A 12,672-nucleotide genomic window follows, 5' to 3' on the forward strand; every position below is an offset into this window, starting at 1 on the left:
TGGGATTGGGAGGGGGGGGCGACAGGCCAGAGAAATGGGGGCTGGAGACAGTGGACAGACAGAACTAGCCAACTCCAAAGGATTCAGGAAACCACACTAACAGCTGTGGGCGCACTGGGCCCAGAGGACAAAACAAAGCAAAAAATCTAGTGCACTATGCACCAGGGCTGCCTGCATCCAGAAGCTGGCTCTGCTCTAGGGCAGCGGTTTTGGTGGCACCGCAACAGGTTTTGGATTTTTACTGGAAAGTAGCAGTAAAAGCCCTTTGGTCCCATCAAAGGGAACTCAATGCCCACTTGCAGTTGTACCGGGTCAGGAGTGTTCCAGACCTCTACAGTCCTTGGAGAAACAAGCTTCTCAGAAAGAAGCTTGGAGAAGCTTCAACTACTATGGTTCTCTCTGCTACTGTTAACGATATTTCCACCCACATCTGCCTTCTCTAGAGACGCTGCTCGTTCTGCTCCCCAGGGCCACTGACTTAGCTTCTGGGAGTTGGAGGACTGGGAATGAGGGAAGAAGAGATTAAAGCAAGGGCTATAGGGTGGGGTACATAGCCCTTCGCCCTTTAACAGATGGAGGAAGAATCACTGCACACACACACACACACACACACACACACACACACACACACACACACACACACACACCAGGAGAGTAGAGAGCGCAGCAGGTGGGTAGGACAATCAGCCCATCACAGCCCCTGGTAATGGACTGGATACCAACTGCAGGTAGTCCCCCATCATCCGCCCACCCCCATCCCCCCACCCACCCCGCTGCTGTCTCCATCTCAACTGAAGAGTCTGTAGATTCAAGAAATGGGCCTCACCTATAAGGCCGGGCAGTGGCCCCTCCAAGGACAATAAGGGGGAGGGGGTGAACACCCGCTTACTGGTCTTGTGCCACCCACGCGCATCTCTGCAGCCTCAGGTCCTTCTCACCCGTGAGTGAACCGGTGGTGCAGAGATTCGGAAGCCACAGGAGGTGAGCATATGAGTGGATGATGTGTATTGGCATGGGAGTGAGTGTCTGTGGGGGTGCGCGTCGGAGTAAAGGGACTCCCCGCAAAGCCTGCCTGAAGGCTGTGTTAAGCCAGGTGGGGCTGGAGGGAATGCTGGACTCAAATAGGGAGAAAAGCAGAAAGCAGAAGGAAAGGCCAAATGTTACCTCCTCAAAAGCGCCTCCCTGAAAACAAAAGGAAAGCAGAGTGGGGACATGCTTGGTGACCCCAGAGCCCAAAGTTAGCATCTTGTAGAGGCGGGGCAGCAGGAGGAGGACCCAGGCCTGGAGTTCCCCCTGCCAGAGGTTTCTACAGTGACCATTCAGACCCTTTTGCCCCCAGTGACCCCCAGCCTTGATCATGAACTCCGACACTTGGGTTGGGCTGCCCTATAGTCGGCTTTACAGGTGGTCTCATTTGTTTGTCCTACCCTTATCATCATGGCTGCCTTCACCTCCTCAGGGACCCAGCAGGGTGGGTCGAGGTTTTCTGGTACTTGGCCACTCGATCTAGTCTGGAAGGATCTAGATCCTCCCTCGTCTTCCCCCCCCCCGCCCCAATAAAAAGCCCAGAGACAATGGGGGGGGGGTGTTGAGAGAGGAGGGAAGGAGAATGACATTTCCATGGTCTTAGTTCTGAGCTGCTGGTTAAAAATAGAAACCTTTCATTTTGACTTGTCTGCTAAGGTACTCTTGGATGTGGAGCTGCAAATTTCTGGGGCATCAGATTATAACCAACCCACAAGTATTTATTGAACACTACTGAACCCTCCTGAGGGGAGCTTTCCACGCACTTCCTATTTCAACATTTTTTAAAATTAAAAACCTATCTAAAAGTTCAACCAATTCTTGGTGAGGTGTTATTCTGAGGCCTTTATTTCTTAACCTGTGGAAGTGGGCCTAATGCCCCTGGAATTATTTCTGTGACATAATTTAGGGGATAGTAGGATTTGAGTCTACATTGCATACTAGCTAAATCTCGGTCTGTCTCTAGCTTCCAGTGCTATCAATGAACTCAACAGTACTGAGACACACTTCCCCTAGCCTACCAACCCAGGCAAGACCACGTTGGATGGCCCAGGCCTTCTTAGCCTAAAGCGGCGATGCTGGCAAATAGCACAGAGTCTGGAGAAACCCGAGCCCCCCAGTCCAGCCTGTGATCTGCCCTTGATCTCAGGGTTTTGTGCGGAAGAAAAAAAAAACCACTTGAGACTGAAAACATCCGTCTGAAAAAGAGACAAAGGGGATAGGGGGTGGGGTGGAGGAAGAGCCAAGGTGCCGGCAGAGGGGAGAGGAAAGAGGCCCTGGTCAGCTAGGGATGGTGTGCGGGTACCAGGGTGGCGTTTTCTCTACTGGAGTCCCCCGCAGTGTCCTGACTGTAGCTGCCTCCCCTCGCCCTTGCCGCAAGCAGAACTCACGCAGCCTCTGAGCTGGGAATAACCTCCTCCCTGCCGGGGACTTCGGAGGACATCACTGAACTGGGAGAAGCTGATACCCATGCCCGTTATCCTTGTGGCCATTAATAATGCAGCGAGGATCACGATAATTAATAATAATAATGATGGGCCTCCCGAGGGAGCTCCAGCTGCCTCCGGATAAGGCGAATCTCGTGGTGAGAGGGACTTATTCGGTGGTGAATAGAGTTGAGCGCGAAGGGAACAGGCTTCTGCTCACTGAAGTTCAAGTTGACAGCGGTGGCAAGCAGAGACGACCAGTCCTCCCGACGCCGCAGAGAACCACAGCGCAGCTCTTGGGCCCTGAGGGAGGCCAGGACCAGCTTCAGCTATGAAGCTCTGAAGTCAAGGCAAGGGCAGGTTAGCATTCAGGCCTATTATGAGTTGGGGTGAGGGGGAGGGAGGGAGGGCTCGGACATCTCCATTCAACCACCCACCCCCACTCTCAACCCCATCACTGCCAGGCTCTCGAGCTCAGGCGCCAAACCGCTGCACCCGGTAAGTACAGCGATTCTGGCGTCTTCAGTACTCTTCACATGTATGCTATCTCCCTCTTTTCTCATTAGCCTCCGGAAATTCGGAGGGCTAAGAGAAAAGCCAAACAGAAAAACTGGACCAAGCCGTCGGGTTGATGACTCCTGTGGACAAAGCTTAGAGGGGAGAGGAGCTAGAAGCCATTTTGCTAGAAAGCCTTTCCCAGGGGCTCCATCGGTCCTAGGGTGGAGTAGGAAAGCACTTTTCGGCAATGGACTTCCTAGCCCAGACCCCCTACACTTTGTATTTTTCTGCAGAAAACTAACGCGCCATAGACTTACAGCGAGCTCCCAAATAGATTTGAAAAGCAATTGCACTACCTTGACCTTGTGGAGTGTCTATTTTGCTCCCGTGCTCCCGCAAATAAAAAGGCCTCAAGGCCTTAAATTGATGCAGAAGTTGTCCCTCTGAGTCTTTTTTTTTCTTTTTTTTTAAGATTTGTGGTATCTCGAAACTATCCTTTCCAGCCCCACAATGAAAAGGTTAAAAACATTTGAGTAGGACCATTTTCTTCTTGCCCACCAAATGAATATTTAATCTGACTCTTTTGCCTGCTCCCCCAGGGGTAAGGGACTCGGTAAAACCCTAAACGATTTTTCTCACAGCTTACAGTGTGTTCAATGAATTCTCTCAAGGCTCAGTAACATATGCCAATTATTCTAATAATTTTGCTTAATATTATTAGGGGTTATAAATTTGATTTTAATAGAGGGTTGATTGCTTCAGAAATTGGCGCTTAGGCAGCCCGCGGGCCGCTGGGGATGGGGAGCCTGGCACTTGTCACACGGTGAGTATCTCAAGCAGGCACACACAAGCGTCTGGCTGGATGGAGTGTGCTTCCTTCGCTGGCCACTGAACAGGTAGCATGGCCTGTGGGAGGTGAGCGTTGACTCCTTCCCAAACATCCCTCGGGCTGTCACGCCTGGCCCTGTGACTCAGTCTAGGGCAAAAAGAAAGTAGCAAAAGATACTGTGGTCTTCCACCCATCTGCGGCAGACTCACCAAGCCCTGGGCTACACTGGCTTATCTCTGGGAACTGTTGTAGCCTCAGAAGCAGGCCGGGTCTTCTCCCTCCCCTGGGAGCAGCAACCCCAAAGCTCAGAGCTATAGGGACACCCAGAGGGAGGGAGGTCTTGATAGTTCAGGAGCTAAAAATAATTTTCCCCATCTCGATTTCCTTATTACTAAAATTATTTTTGCTTTCTTTACAGCATCTTGTTTGAGAATTCAAACCAACTCCTGTGGGGGCAGGGCAGCACGGTGGTAAAGGTTCCAGAAAACTCAGTACTCCTATTCACTTCCACCTGGCAACACTAGCCTTTATATTCTTTTATTTTGCTGTGTTCTTTCCTTCAGAGTAGATGTATCCCTCCCTATGTATGATGGGGAAAAAAAATTAAAGTATATCCTATTTATTACTTTCCCTTGAGCACCACTGCGGAGCTGCTTAAGATAAACAGGATTTATTGAGCAAGCTCTGCTTAAAATATCAAGAAAAAAAAAAAAACGAGCCCCTTTAAACTATAATCACTGGTCCAAGTTCAAAAACAAAGTACTCGGCTCAGTTTTAAACGTGCAATTAAAAATAACTGTACCTCAGCTTTTCAGAGGGAGGGAGAGAGGAAGGGGGCAGGGTAGGGAAGGAAAACAAAGAATAAGGAAATGTTTAGTGCTCTTAAAGCCAGCCCAAATAGCTGAAAGAAAGAAAGGCATTCCCTTAGATAATGGAGCCATTAGACACTCGGAAGGTTCCTGCCGCCATTCCTCACAGGGGCTTTCCAAAAATTTAATTCATCCTCAGCTACCAAACAAAAGGATGTAGAAAATAATTTTGAGACTTTCTGCCAAAAGGGCAGTTTGGCCCATTCTCTATGCATAAATAGACTTCCCTCCAAAGAACGCAAGGTGGTACTACTCCCCACCACACTCCCAATCCCATACCTATGTCATGCCTCAAGCTGACTCCTTCCCATTCTCTTCAATAACTCTGCTAGGGGGAAAAAAGTATGTTCATGCAGTTTCAACACATTTTATTATATTTCTGTATGCATTACTCTCAAAACATCACAAGAAATGATCAAACCACTTAAACCTTCAAATAAAAAAATCTGAAACAGTTTATGCCCACAATTGTACATATTTATAGTTAAGAAACATTCTTTATAAATATTGTTTCCTCTGTAGCAAGTTAATACCATAATTTAATTACAAATGGATAAATATGGCAACGGATATTTACAGAAGGGTGTTATTTCGGAAAAAGCTAACGGCACAACGTTTACTCCCACCCACCCCACCCCCAAACTTTCATACAAGAACTAACAAATCGAACTCGCAAAAGCACTGAAACATCACATGTAAACCCAGCTAACAGAAAAATACATTCACAAGCGTTGGTGGTGGTGGTGATGTGTGCTATGGGTTGGTGTGTTGAAGAAACAGAAGGGAAACTTTGGCACGGCTCATATTTTCCAGTCTATAGTCGCATGAAGTTTACAATCAAGTTGCCTCATTTAAAAGGAACACAATATTTAATACCACAATACAAAATAAACCATTTTCTTCCACATTACTTTAAAAAAAAAAAAACTGGGTAAACTAAAAGGAAAAAAGAAAAGGTCCGTCACTTGGGGAAGGGGAATGGGAGAAAGGCAGGAGGGAACGCAATCCGGAGTTTACAAATGGACAAACTTCTATCCACCAATAAGCCATTAAAATCACCGTGGAAAAGGAAGGAGTCCGCTATGTACAGTTTGTCAAAAAGACTGGGAAGCATATGGGAAGGAAAGTGGGCTGGGGGTTCCTAGGGAAGTTTGGCTCGATATTTTTGTGGAGTTTACTTTCTTCAAAAAAATTTTTTTATGTTTTCAGCTTCAGAGATACAGAGAGATGTTGCTTTTCATGCCTAGATTGTTTTCTTTAAAAAGAAAAAAAAACTTTTAAAAATCCTTCTGCTGGTAAAATTTTTTTCACCATAAAAATCAGATTCATAATTTTAATAAGATGATCCTAAGGTGCCCTCGGTGGGTTTTTGGGAGGGCGACGGTGGATAAGGGAACAGGGAATGGGAGAAAGGCCTGGCCCTTCACACGTACCATTCATTGAAGTTGGAGGAGAGGCCGCTATGGCCTCCGGTTGTCCCGCTGCCCCCGCCAGAGCTGCCGCCGCCCCCGCCGCCCGCCCCGCCGCCGCCCCCACCGCTGCCGGCCGCCGAGCCCCCTCCGGAGCCGCTGCTGCCAGAACCCGCGCCTCGGTGCACTGCGGACACCGCGGCCGCCGCTGCTGCAGCCGCTGCTGCCGCCGCTGCCGCTGCTGGGGACAGGTTGGAGCTGCTTTGTGGCTCTGCGCTGGGGGACACCAACCCCGGGGGTGTGGACGACTCGTAGCCAGAGCTGGCAGCCGGGGAGGACTCGGAGCCCTGAGGGGAGGACTCATGGACCTGCAAGACAAAAGCCGGGAGTGGGGACCAGAGGGGACTGGGTGTGAGTGCAGCTGCTGTGAGGCCAGGTCCCCGAGCCGAGAGCATCCCAAGAGTGTCCCTCGGCCCCTGGGGACCCTCCCAGGACCTCTGGGAGCTGGTGCACCAGGTCGGCCTAGCCCTCCCGGCTACTGCAGTGGTACCTTCATGTGCTTCCGCAAGGAGCTGGGATGCGTGTAGGACTTGTCGCACATCTTGCAGAGATAGGGCTTATCTGAGGTGTGGACGTGCATGTGCTTCTTCCTGTCGCTGCTGTTGGCGAAGCGTCGGTCACAGCCCTCGAACTCACACTGGAAAGGTTTCTCCCCTGTGGATTGCAAACAGGGTGCTTGCTATGGGGCACCAAGGACCCCCAAGTCCTCACCAAGGCTGCCAAGGGTACAGAGTAGAGGGCAAAGGGGAGAGGGCTAAGTCTCTGAAACAGGTTGGACACCCCTACGAAGAACCAACTAGCAGATTCTACCGTCAATTTCATAATTATGAAAATAAACTTCCCTTCACACTGACACCCATCTCCTTAAAATTCTAACGAATTTCGGGGTGCCCTTGGCCCTGTTCGCCTTTCTACAGAGCTTTTTGGATTCCAAGCTCCCTAACAAGTTGGTCTAGCTATCGAGAAGCTGTTATTTTGACAAAATATTTGGGGCATTATCAAAATCACACAGGCGGCTGGGCTGCTGTCGCTTCCTCTTTGGGGCCAGTAGGCAATCATATTTGGAGATGCTGTGAGCTGTTTGGAGACTGGGATATGGAGATTGATTGAGCCAGTACTTATCATCCAAAAACTGCAAATTGAGTTAATCATAATCCTAGTATAATCGCCAGTCTTTTTCTTTTCTTTTTTTTTTTTAATGGAGGCGGAGGAAGTAAACATGAGCGATAAGGTAGTCTTTTAGTGATTGTACCTCTCAGCAAAGGGGTTAGGGGTTGGAGTCAGGAAAACCTTTCAAAATCTCCCTGTTTAATTTTCTGGCGGTTCCTACATCCTGTTGCCAGGATTCCAAATGCTTGGAGTCATTTAGAGGTGTGAGAACTCTTGGAAAGGGAACCAGTTAACGTTAAATTCCATTAGCACCTAAACTGTTTTTTAAAGACAACCGCTCAGACACGGGGCATTTCATGCAAATAAATTTCTCAAATTTTAAACCTTGTTAAAAGCTTGTCTCGCACCTCGGCTCCTCCCTTCCCAAAAGAGAACAATAGGCCGCTGGCTCGTCCCAACTTTGGAGTAAATATTGACGAGGGAAGTTGCTAAAACATTTGGCTTTCTTTTAGGAAATCGTCTTTTGCGATTTTGGCTGAGACCTGGTCGAAGATGAATAATCTGAAGCGAGAGAATCGCTCTTTTGCGTCTCTCTCAAGATCGCCCTGCGGGGCGGTACTGCCTGGGGCTCTGGTTGGCCCGGGCGAGGGTCGAAGTTGGGAATCACAAACCCTCTGGTGCCCATTAGAGAATTTCACAAACTGCTGGCAAACCACCGTCAGTCCCCTGCGACCCACCCCAAAATGGGCTTTAAAAACACTTTTTAAATGAGAACCGCTTTACAGCTTCGGCTCACACCAGATTCATTTAATAGGAAACAGTCCTGAGAAGGGCGTTTGGACCCTGTGTTAAAGAAACGGGAAAGCACAAGCCTCTGGAAAACAGATAATCCACTAAGGGCAGAAAAGCTCATTCAGACAAGCTGGCAAAATCCTTGCTAGGCTCGCTTCCCGGACATCGAGCTAGAGCCGAATTGTTTTATTTTGTGCGCTCTGTTTAAAATGGAAATTATTCAGCAGGACAGGCAGGTGGGGGTGACAATCGCATCACTCCAAGTATTTATTTGATCATTTAAAGTTGAATTTCCGCACGTGGAAAAATCCCAGTCCAATAATACTCTTACCATCCTCCAACAAAAACAAACCCTGGCTGTCCTGCACTCTCCCCAGCGCGTACGAGCGAACGAAAACACACACACACACACACACACACACACACACACACACCACACACACACACACACACACACGCTCAGTCTGTGCACTTATTTCTCCTCGAGGTGCCTCTTCCCACTGCGACCCACGATTACCTGTGTGAGTTCTTTTGTGGATCTTGAGGTTCTCGGAGCGTGCGAAGACCTTGCCACAGCCCGGGAAAGGACAAGGGAAGGGTTTCTCGCCCGTGTGCACGCGGATGTGGTTGACCAGTTTGTATTTGGCCTTAAAGGGTTTGCCCTCGCGTGGACACTCCTCCCAGAAGCAGACGTGGTTGCTCTGTTCCGGGCCGCCGACGTGCTCTACAGAGACGTGGGTCACCAGCTCGTGCATGGTGCTGAAAGTTTTGTTGCAGCTTTTCTTGGGATTGCTTAGCTGCTCCGGGTCGATCCACTTGCAGATGAGCTCTTGCTTGATGCACTGCTGCCGCATGTAGCGGAAAAAGGCACCAGGGTGGTGGTGGTGGTGGTGGTGGTGGGCTGCGGCCGCTGCCATGTTCATCCCCATGTTCATATTCATAGGGCCGTACTGGTTGTGGAGCTGCGCCGCCGAGTAAGGGTCGGTCCGCGGGCTGGCCACTTGGCGGTATTGCTCTGAGCGCCCGAACACTTCGCCGGGCAGCCCTAGACGCATTTGCCCATTGAGCACGTTCTGCGAGGCGTGCGGCCCGTGCTGTTCCGGGAGGCCAGGGAAGAGAAGGTGGCCCTGCGCGTCCGAGTGCGCGTGGTGGAGGCCGCCGGCGCCGGGTCCGAAGAGCCCGTGCTGGCCGCCTCCCGGCGCCGAGTCCCCGAAGCCCCGGCTACGGAACAGGAAGTCCCGGGTGGAATTAAAGGGAGGCCCCGAATAAGAGCCAACGTGAGCGGCGTGGGGCCCTAGAGCCGCGGCCGCAGCGGCCGCGGCAGCCGAACCCGGGTAGGCGCCCGGACCTTGCGACGTGAACGCCGAACTCTGACCAGGAGACAGTTCGTGTGCCCCGGGGTTGAGCTTGAAGGCGCCCATGTGCGCTGCGGCCGAGTCCACGAAGCCGTTCTGTGCCGCCGCCAGGCTCAGCTCCCGGTCCTGCATCTCGGCCGCCGCAGCCGCCGCTGCCGCGGCCGAGTGGTGGTGGTGGCGCGCGAAGCTGCCCACCCCGATGGCCGGGAACTGCGGCCCCGCGTCCAGAAGCATGGCCAGCGCGCCCGGCCGCCCCGCCGGCCCGGGTGAGCCCTGCTGCCTGGATTTCCCCTCCTGATCGGCGAGGCGCGTCCTCTGGACGCCCGGCTCCGTGAACCGGCGGTGGAAACACTGGCGACTGCAGCCTCGGGAGCCGGGCTACTGCGCCGGCCGCCGCCGCCTGTATCTGCCTCAGGCGGCCGGGCGCCGAGCGAAAGCGCGGAGAGGAAGAGGAGGCGGCGGCGGAGGAGGCGCGGGAGGAGGAGGAGGTGGAGGAGGAGAAGAGTCCAAAGCCAGGCGGAGAACCAAAGTGTATTAAAGGAGCTGCGGCGGGGGCGGGCGGGCAGGGCAGGGGAGGGCGGGCGGGAGGAGGGAGCGGAGGGAGGTGTGGGGAGCGGAGGAGAGGGGGGCCGCCGGAGGGCGAGCTCAGCGCCGCGGCCCCCACCCCTGCGCGCCCCCGCGCGCGCACGCACGCACGCACTCACTCGCTAGCTGCTTTGCACTGCCGACCGACTGGGAGCCTGGCTGAGAACAGCGGCATCCGCCGAATGAAGTCAACGCGGCTGCGGGGCCACAGTGCCCTAGGGCAGTGGCTGTAAGCACACAGGCAGGCAGGGAGCGGACAGCGGCAAGCTCGGTCGGCCCCAGAGCCTGGCGCACTCGCCGCTCCACCTGATCTCTGCAGGGGCGCTGGGCAGCCCGAAGGAGGAGGCTGGGCGTCCAGTCCACGGCGCGCTCGGGTGGCCGCTCCCTCCCCCGAGGCCTTGCTCGCGCCGCCCAGCGCGCTGCGGGTATTGTTCGGCTTGGCGGCTGCTGCGGGGATTTAGCCCTCCTGGCCCTCCGAGCTTGGCATTGGCGACGCCGGGAGTAGTAAACTTGCAGCGACCACGAATTCCCCCAGATGAAGGAAACGGGCGCGTCGTTCCCTCTTTCTTTAAGTTGGGCTGGAGGAGGAGGAGGGAGGGGAGGAGCAGGGGAGGGGGGACTGTGGGAGGGGAGAAGGCGAGGAGGGGGAGGGGAGCAGGGTGAGGCTAGTCTGAAAAACAATAACAACAATAAAAAAAAAGTGTTCTCTGGTTCTCCCCCTCTCTCCAGCGGATCCGCTCAGGGCGCTAGTCCGGGAGTGAGTGCTCACACCAGCGAGGACCAAGCGAAGTCCTTGGCACAAGCAAATGCTAGGAGGCCAGCAGGAGTTCCTTCTCCCCTGTGGCTGCAGTGGGCAGCCTTAGCCACCGCCTCTGTTTATTTCGGTGGGCGCTGAGACCGCAGCAGCCGCCTTTCATTTTTTTATTTATTTATTTTTTTGTCCCCTCCTTTTCCTCTCCCCTCCCCCGCGTACCCGCCGGGTCTCCCGCCCGGGCATCCCTCCCTCCTTATCCAAAGCTCGGCCTCCTGGTCACACCGCCCCTTTAACGGCGACTCCCGCCCATCCCGCCCTCCAGAAACCGCTATTGGCCATCATGGCCTAGTCAATCCTGCGCCCCCGCCCTGCGCCCAGCCCTCCCCACCTTCCCTAAACCCCGCTAGGTCTGTGCAGCTGCAGCAGCGGCCGAACGCACCCACGGGCTGGGCCTGCCAGCCTGCAGCGTTTCGTTCACGCGTCTGGCCCTGTGGCTCTTGGCCCCAGCGGGCTAATTCAGGAGTCCAGCTGCGAGCCTAACGCGGTCCACGATCTGTGGGTCTTGTCCCGTTCCACCAGATCCCGGCCTGGAGCGGTATTGAACCCTGCTCCCGTATACTTTGTCAGAGGCCACCAACTCCCCAGAGACTTAACCCACTACCTAACCACACCGAAAAAACCCATGACCCCTAGCCCAAAGCACCCTTGGCTGCAGAGTCACCAAGCCCGAGACCCTAATGAAGTGAAGAGACTTTTCTAGACAAGGACTGGTCTCTCGCCCCGTCTGCGCAGGCATTCTATTTTCCCCATCCTCACCTTAACCAATTTGCTTTGAGGCGTTAAAACGTGGGTGAAGGATGGTGGACACAGATGGTCAAATTTATCCCTTTCCACTTCCTGGACATTCGTCTATACACTGCCCCCACCCCAGGCAGTGGTCCCTACCTGCCCTGGGCTCACTTAGCCCCCCCTCGCCCCCGCCTCCGACGCTCACGTTCAGCTCAGATTACAGGAGTAAACTGTAGGCAGCAGCCCGGAGGGACAGTTTAGACGTCATTTAAAAACAGTGTCTCCCTCAGGGTGGATACCTCCTGACCCGGTCCACGGCCACCTTGGGTTAGGAAGTGGAATGCCCAGAACCAAGCAAGGTTTAGGCCTTAATTTGGTTGTTGCCATATCAGAATCAGGGCCTCAGAAAAGTAAACTGTGGGGCTTAAACCTTCTTTACGGTAAGTGTTACTCTTTGGTGAACCCACCGCAAAGCTTCGCCCAAGTGCCTCGAACCCAGGCTGGCTTGCCACGAAGAACGTGGCTGTCCCGCCGCCCTCAGATTGCGCTCAAGAGGTAATGGGAGAGGGAATTGCGGGCCTAGAGTCTGGGGAAGTGTAAAGGGTTCAGCTTGTGGCCAACGTCTTCCTTCACCTTTCGCAGGCCTGAGGACTGCTTTTATTTATAAATCTCTGGGAACTGAGATAAAATTTGGGCAAGAGAATAAAACATACTTCGAAATTTAGATCGAAGTGAAATCACCAAAAACGCTGAAAGAATACTCTTATTGAGATTTGCTGCACTGAATGTGAGCTCCTGCCTGATCAAACATCCTCGCAAACCTTAGGTGGGTATGCTCAACTGTTGGAGTGGCCTCGGCCCCTTTCTACCAGGGCTCCCTCTGCTTCCTCCGTGTTCCCCATTTCCTGACAAGGGGGCGGGGTGAAAAGACCACAAGAAAAAGGCATCTTGTCCGAAATCATGAGCTTTCCTGGAAGCTGGAGGGAGGAAATGGTCCTCTTTCCTCCCATACCCCTAACTCAAAGGATGGACGCTTCAGTGGCCTGATGGACTGCAGGGGGCGGGGGGGGGAGGGAAAGAGGAAGATATGGAGAATACCTAAGCAGAAAGGCTTCAGTCCCTTTATTTTAAAAGCCTGCCCAATTCAGCCTTTCACATTTGCTTGCCTTATT

At 53.0% G+C, this 12,672-nt stretch overlaps 1 protein-coding gene and 2 long non-coding RNA genes across 4 annotated transcripts in view; 2 read left to right on the forward strand and 1 right to left on the reverse strand.

The window, feature by feature from the left end:
• Nucleotides 1–2,270: 2,270 nt before the first annotated feature.
• LOC116913516 lies at nucleotides 2,271–4,317 on the forward strand. Its single transcript, XR_004389625.1, has 2 exons — nucleotides 2,271–2,810; nucleotides 4,196–4,317. It is a non-coding gene; the product is annotated as an uncharacterized LOC116913516 (long non-coding RNA).
• A 672-nt stretch (nucleotides 4,318–4,989) lies between these two features.
• Zic2 (Zic family member 2) lies at nucleotides 4,990–9,853 on the reverse strand. The gene is made up of 3 exons (XM_032917719.1): nucleotides 8,535–9,853; nucleotides 6,606–6,769; nucleotides 4,990–6,423 (listed from the first exon to the last, which is right to left on the reverse strand). Exons 1-3 carry the CDS (start codon nucleotides 9,604–9,606, stop codon nucleotides 6,070–6,072), a joined length of 1,590 nt encoding a protein of 529 aa, XP_032773610.1. The 5' UTR covers nucleotides 9,607–9,853; the 3' UTR covers nucleotides 4,990–6,069.
• Nucleotides 9,854–11,443: 1,590 nt separating this feature from the next.
• The window catches only part of LOC116913515, a 3,611-nt gene continuing 2,382 nt past the window's right edge, over nucleotides 11,444–12,672 (forward strand). The window contains exons 1-2 of one of the 2 annotated variants that reach the window (XR_004389624.1): nucleotides 11,444–12,055; nucleotides 12,143–12,326. This is a non-coding gene — a long non-coding RNA (uncharacterized LOC116913515). Of the gene's footprint in view, nucleotides 12,327–12,672 lie in introns of both variants that reach the window. The other variant, XR_004389623.1, reaches the window with a different exon arrangement.

Source organism: Rattus rattus, chromosome 12 (assembly GCF_011064425.1).
Source record: "Rattus rattus isolate New Zealand chromosome 12, Rrattus_CSIRO_v1, whole genome shotgun sequence".
NCBI classification, from domain to species: Eukaryota; Metazoa; Chordata; class Mammalia; order Rodentia; family Muridae; genus Rattus; species Rattus rattus.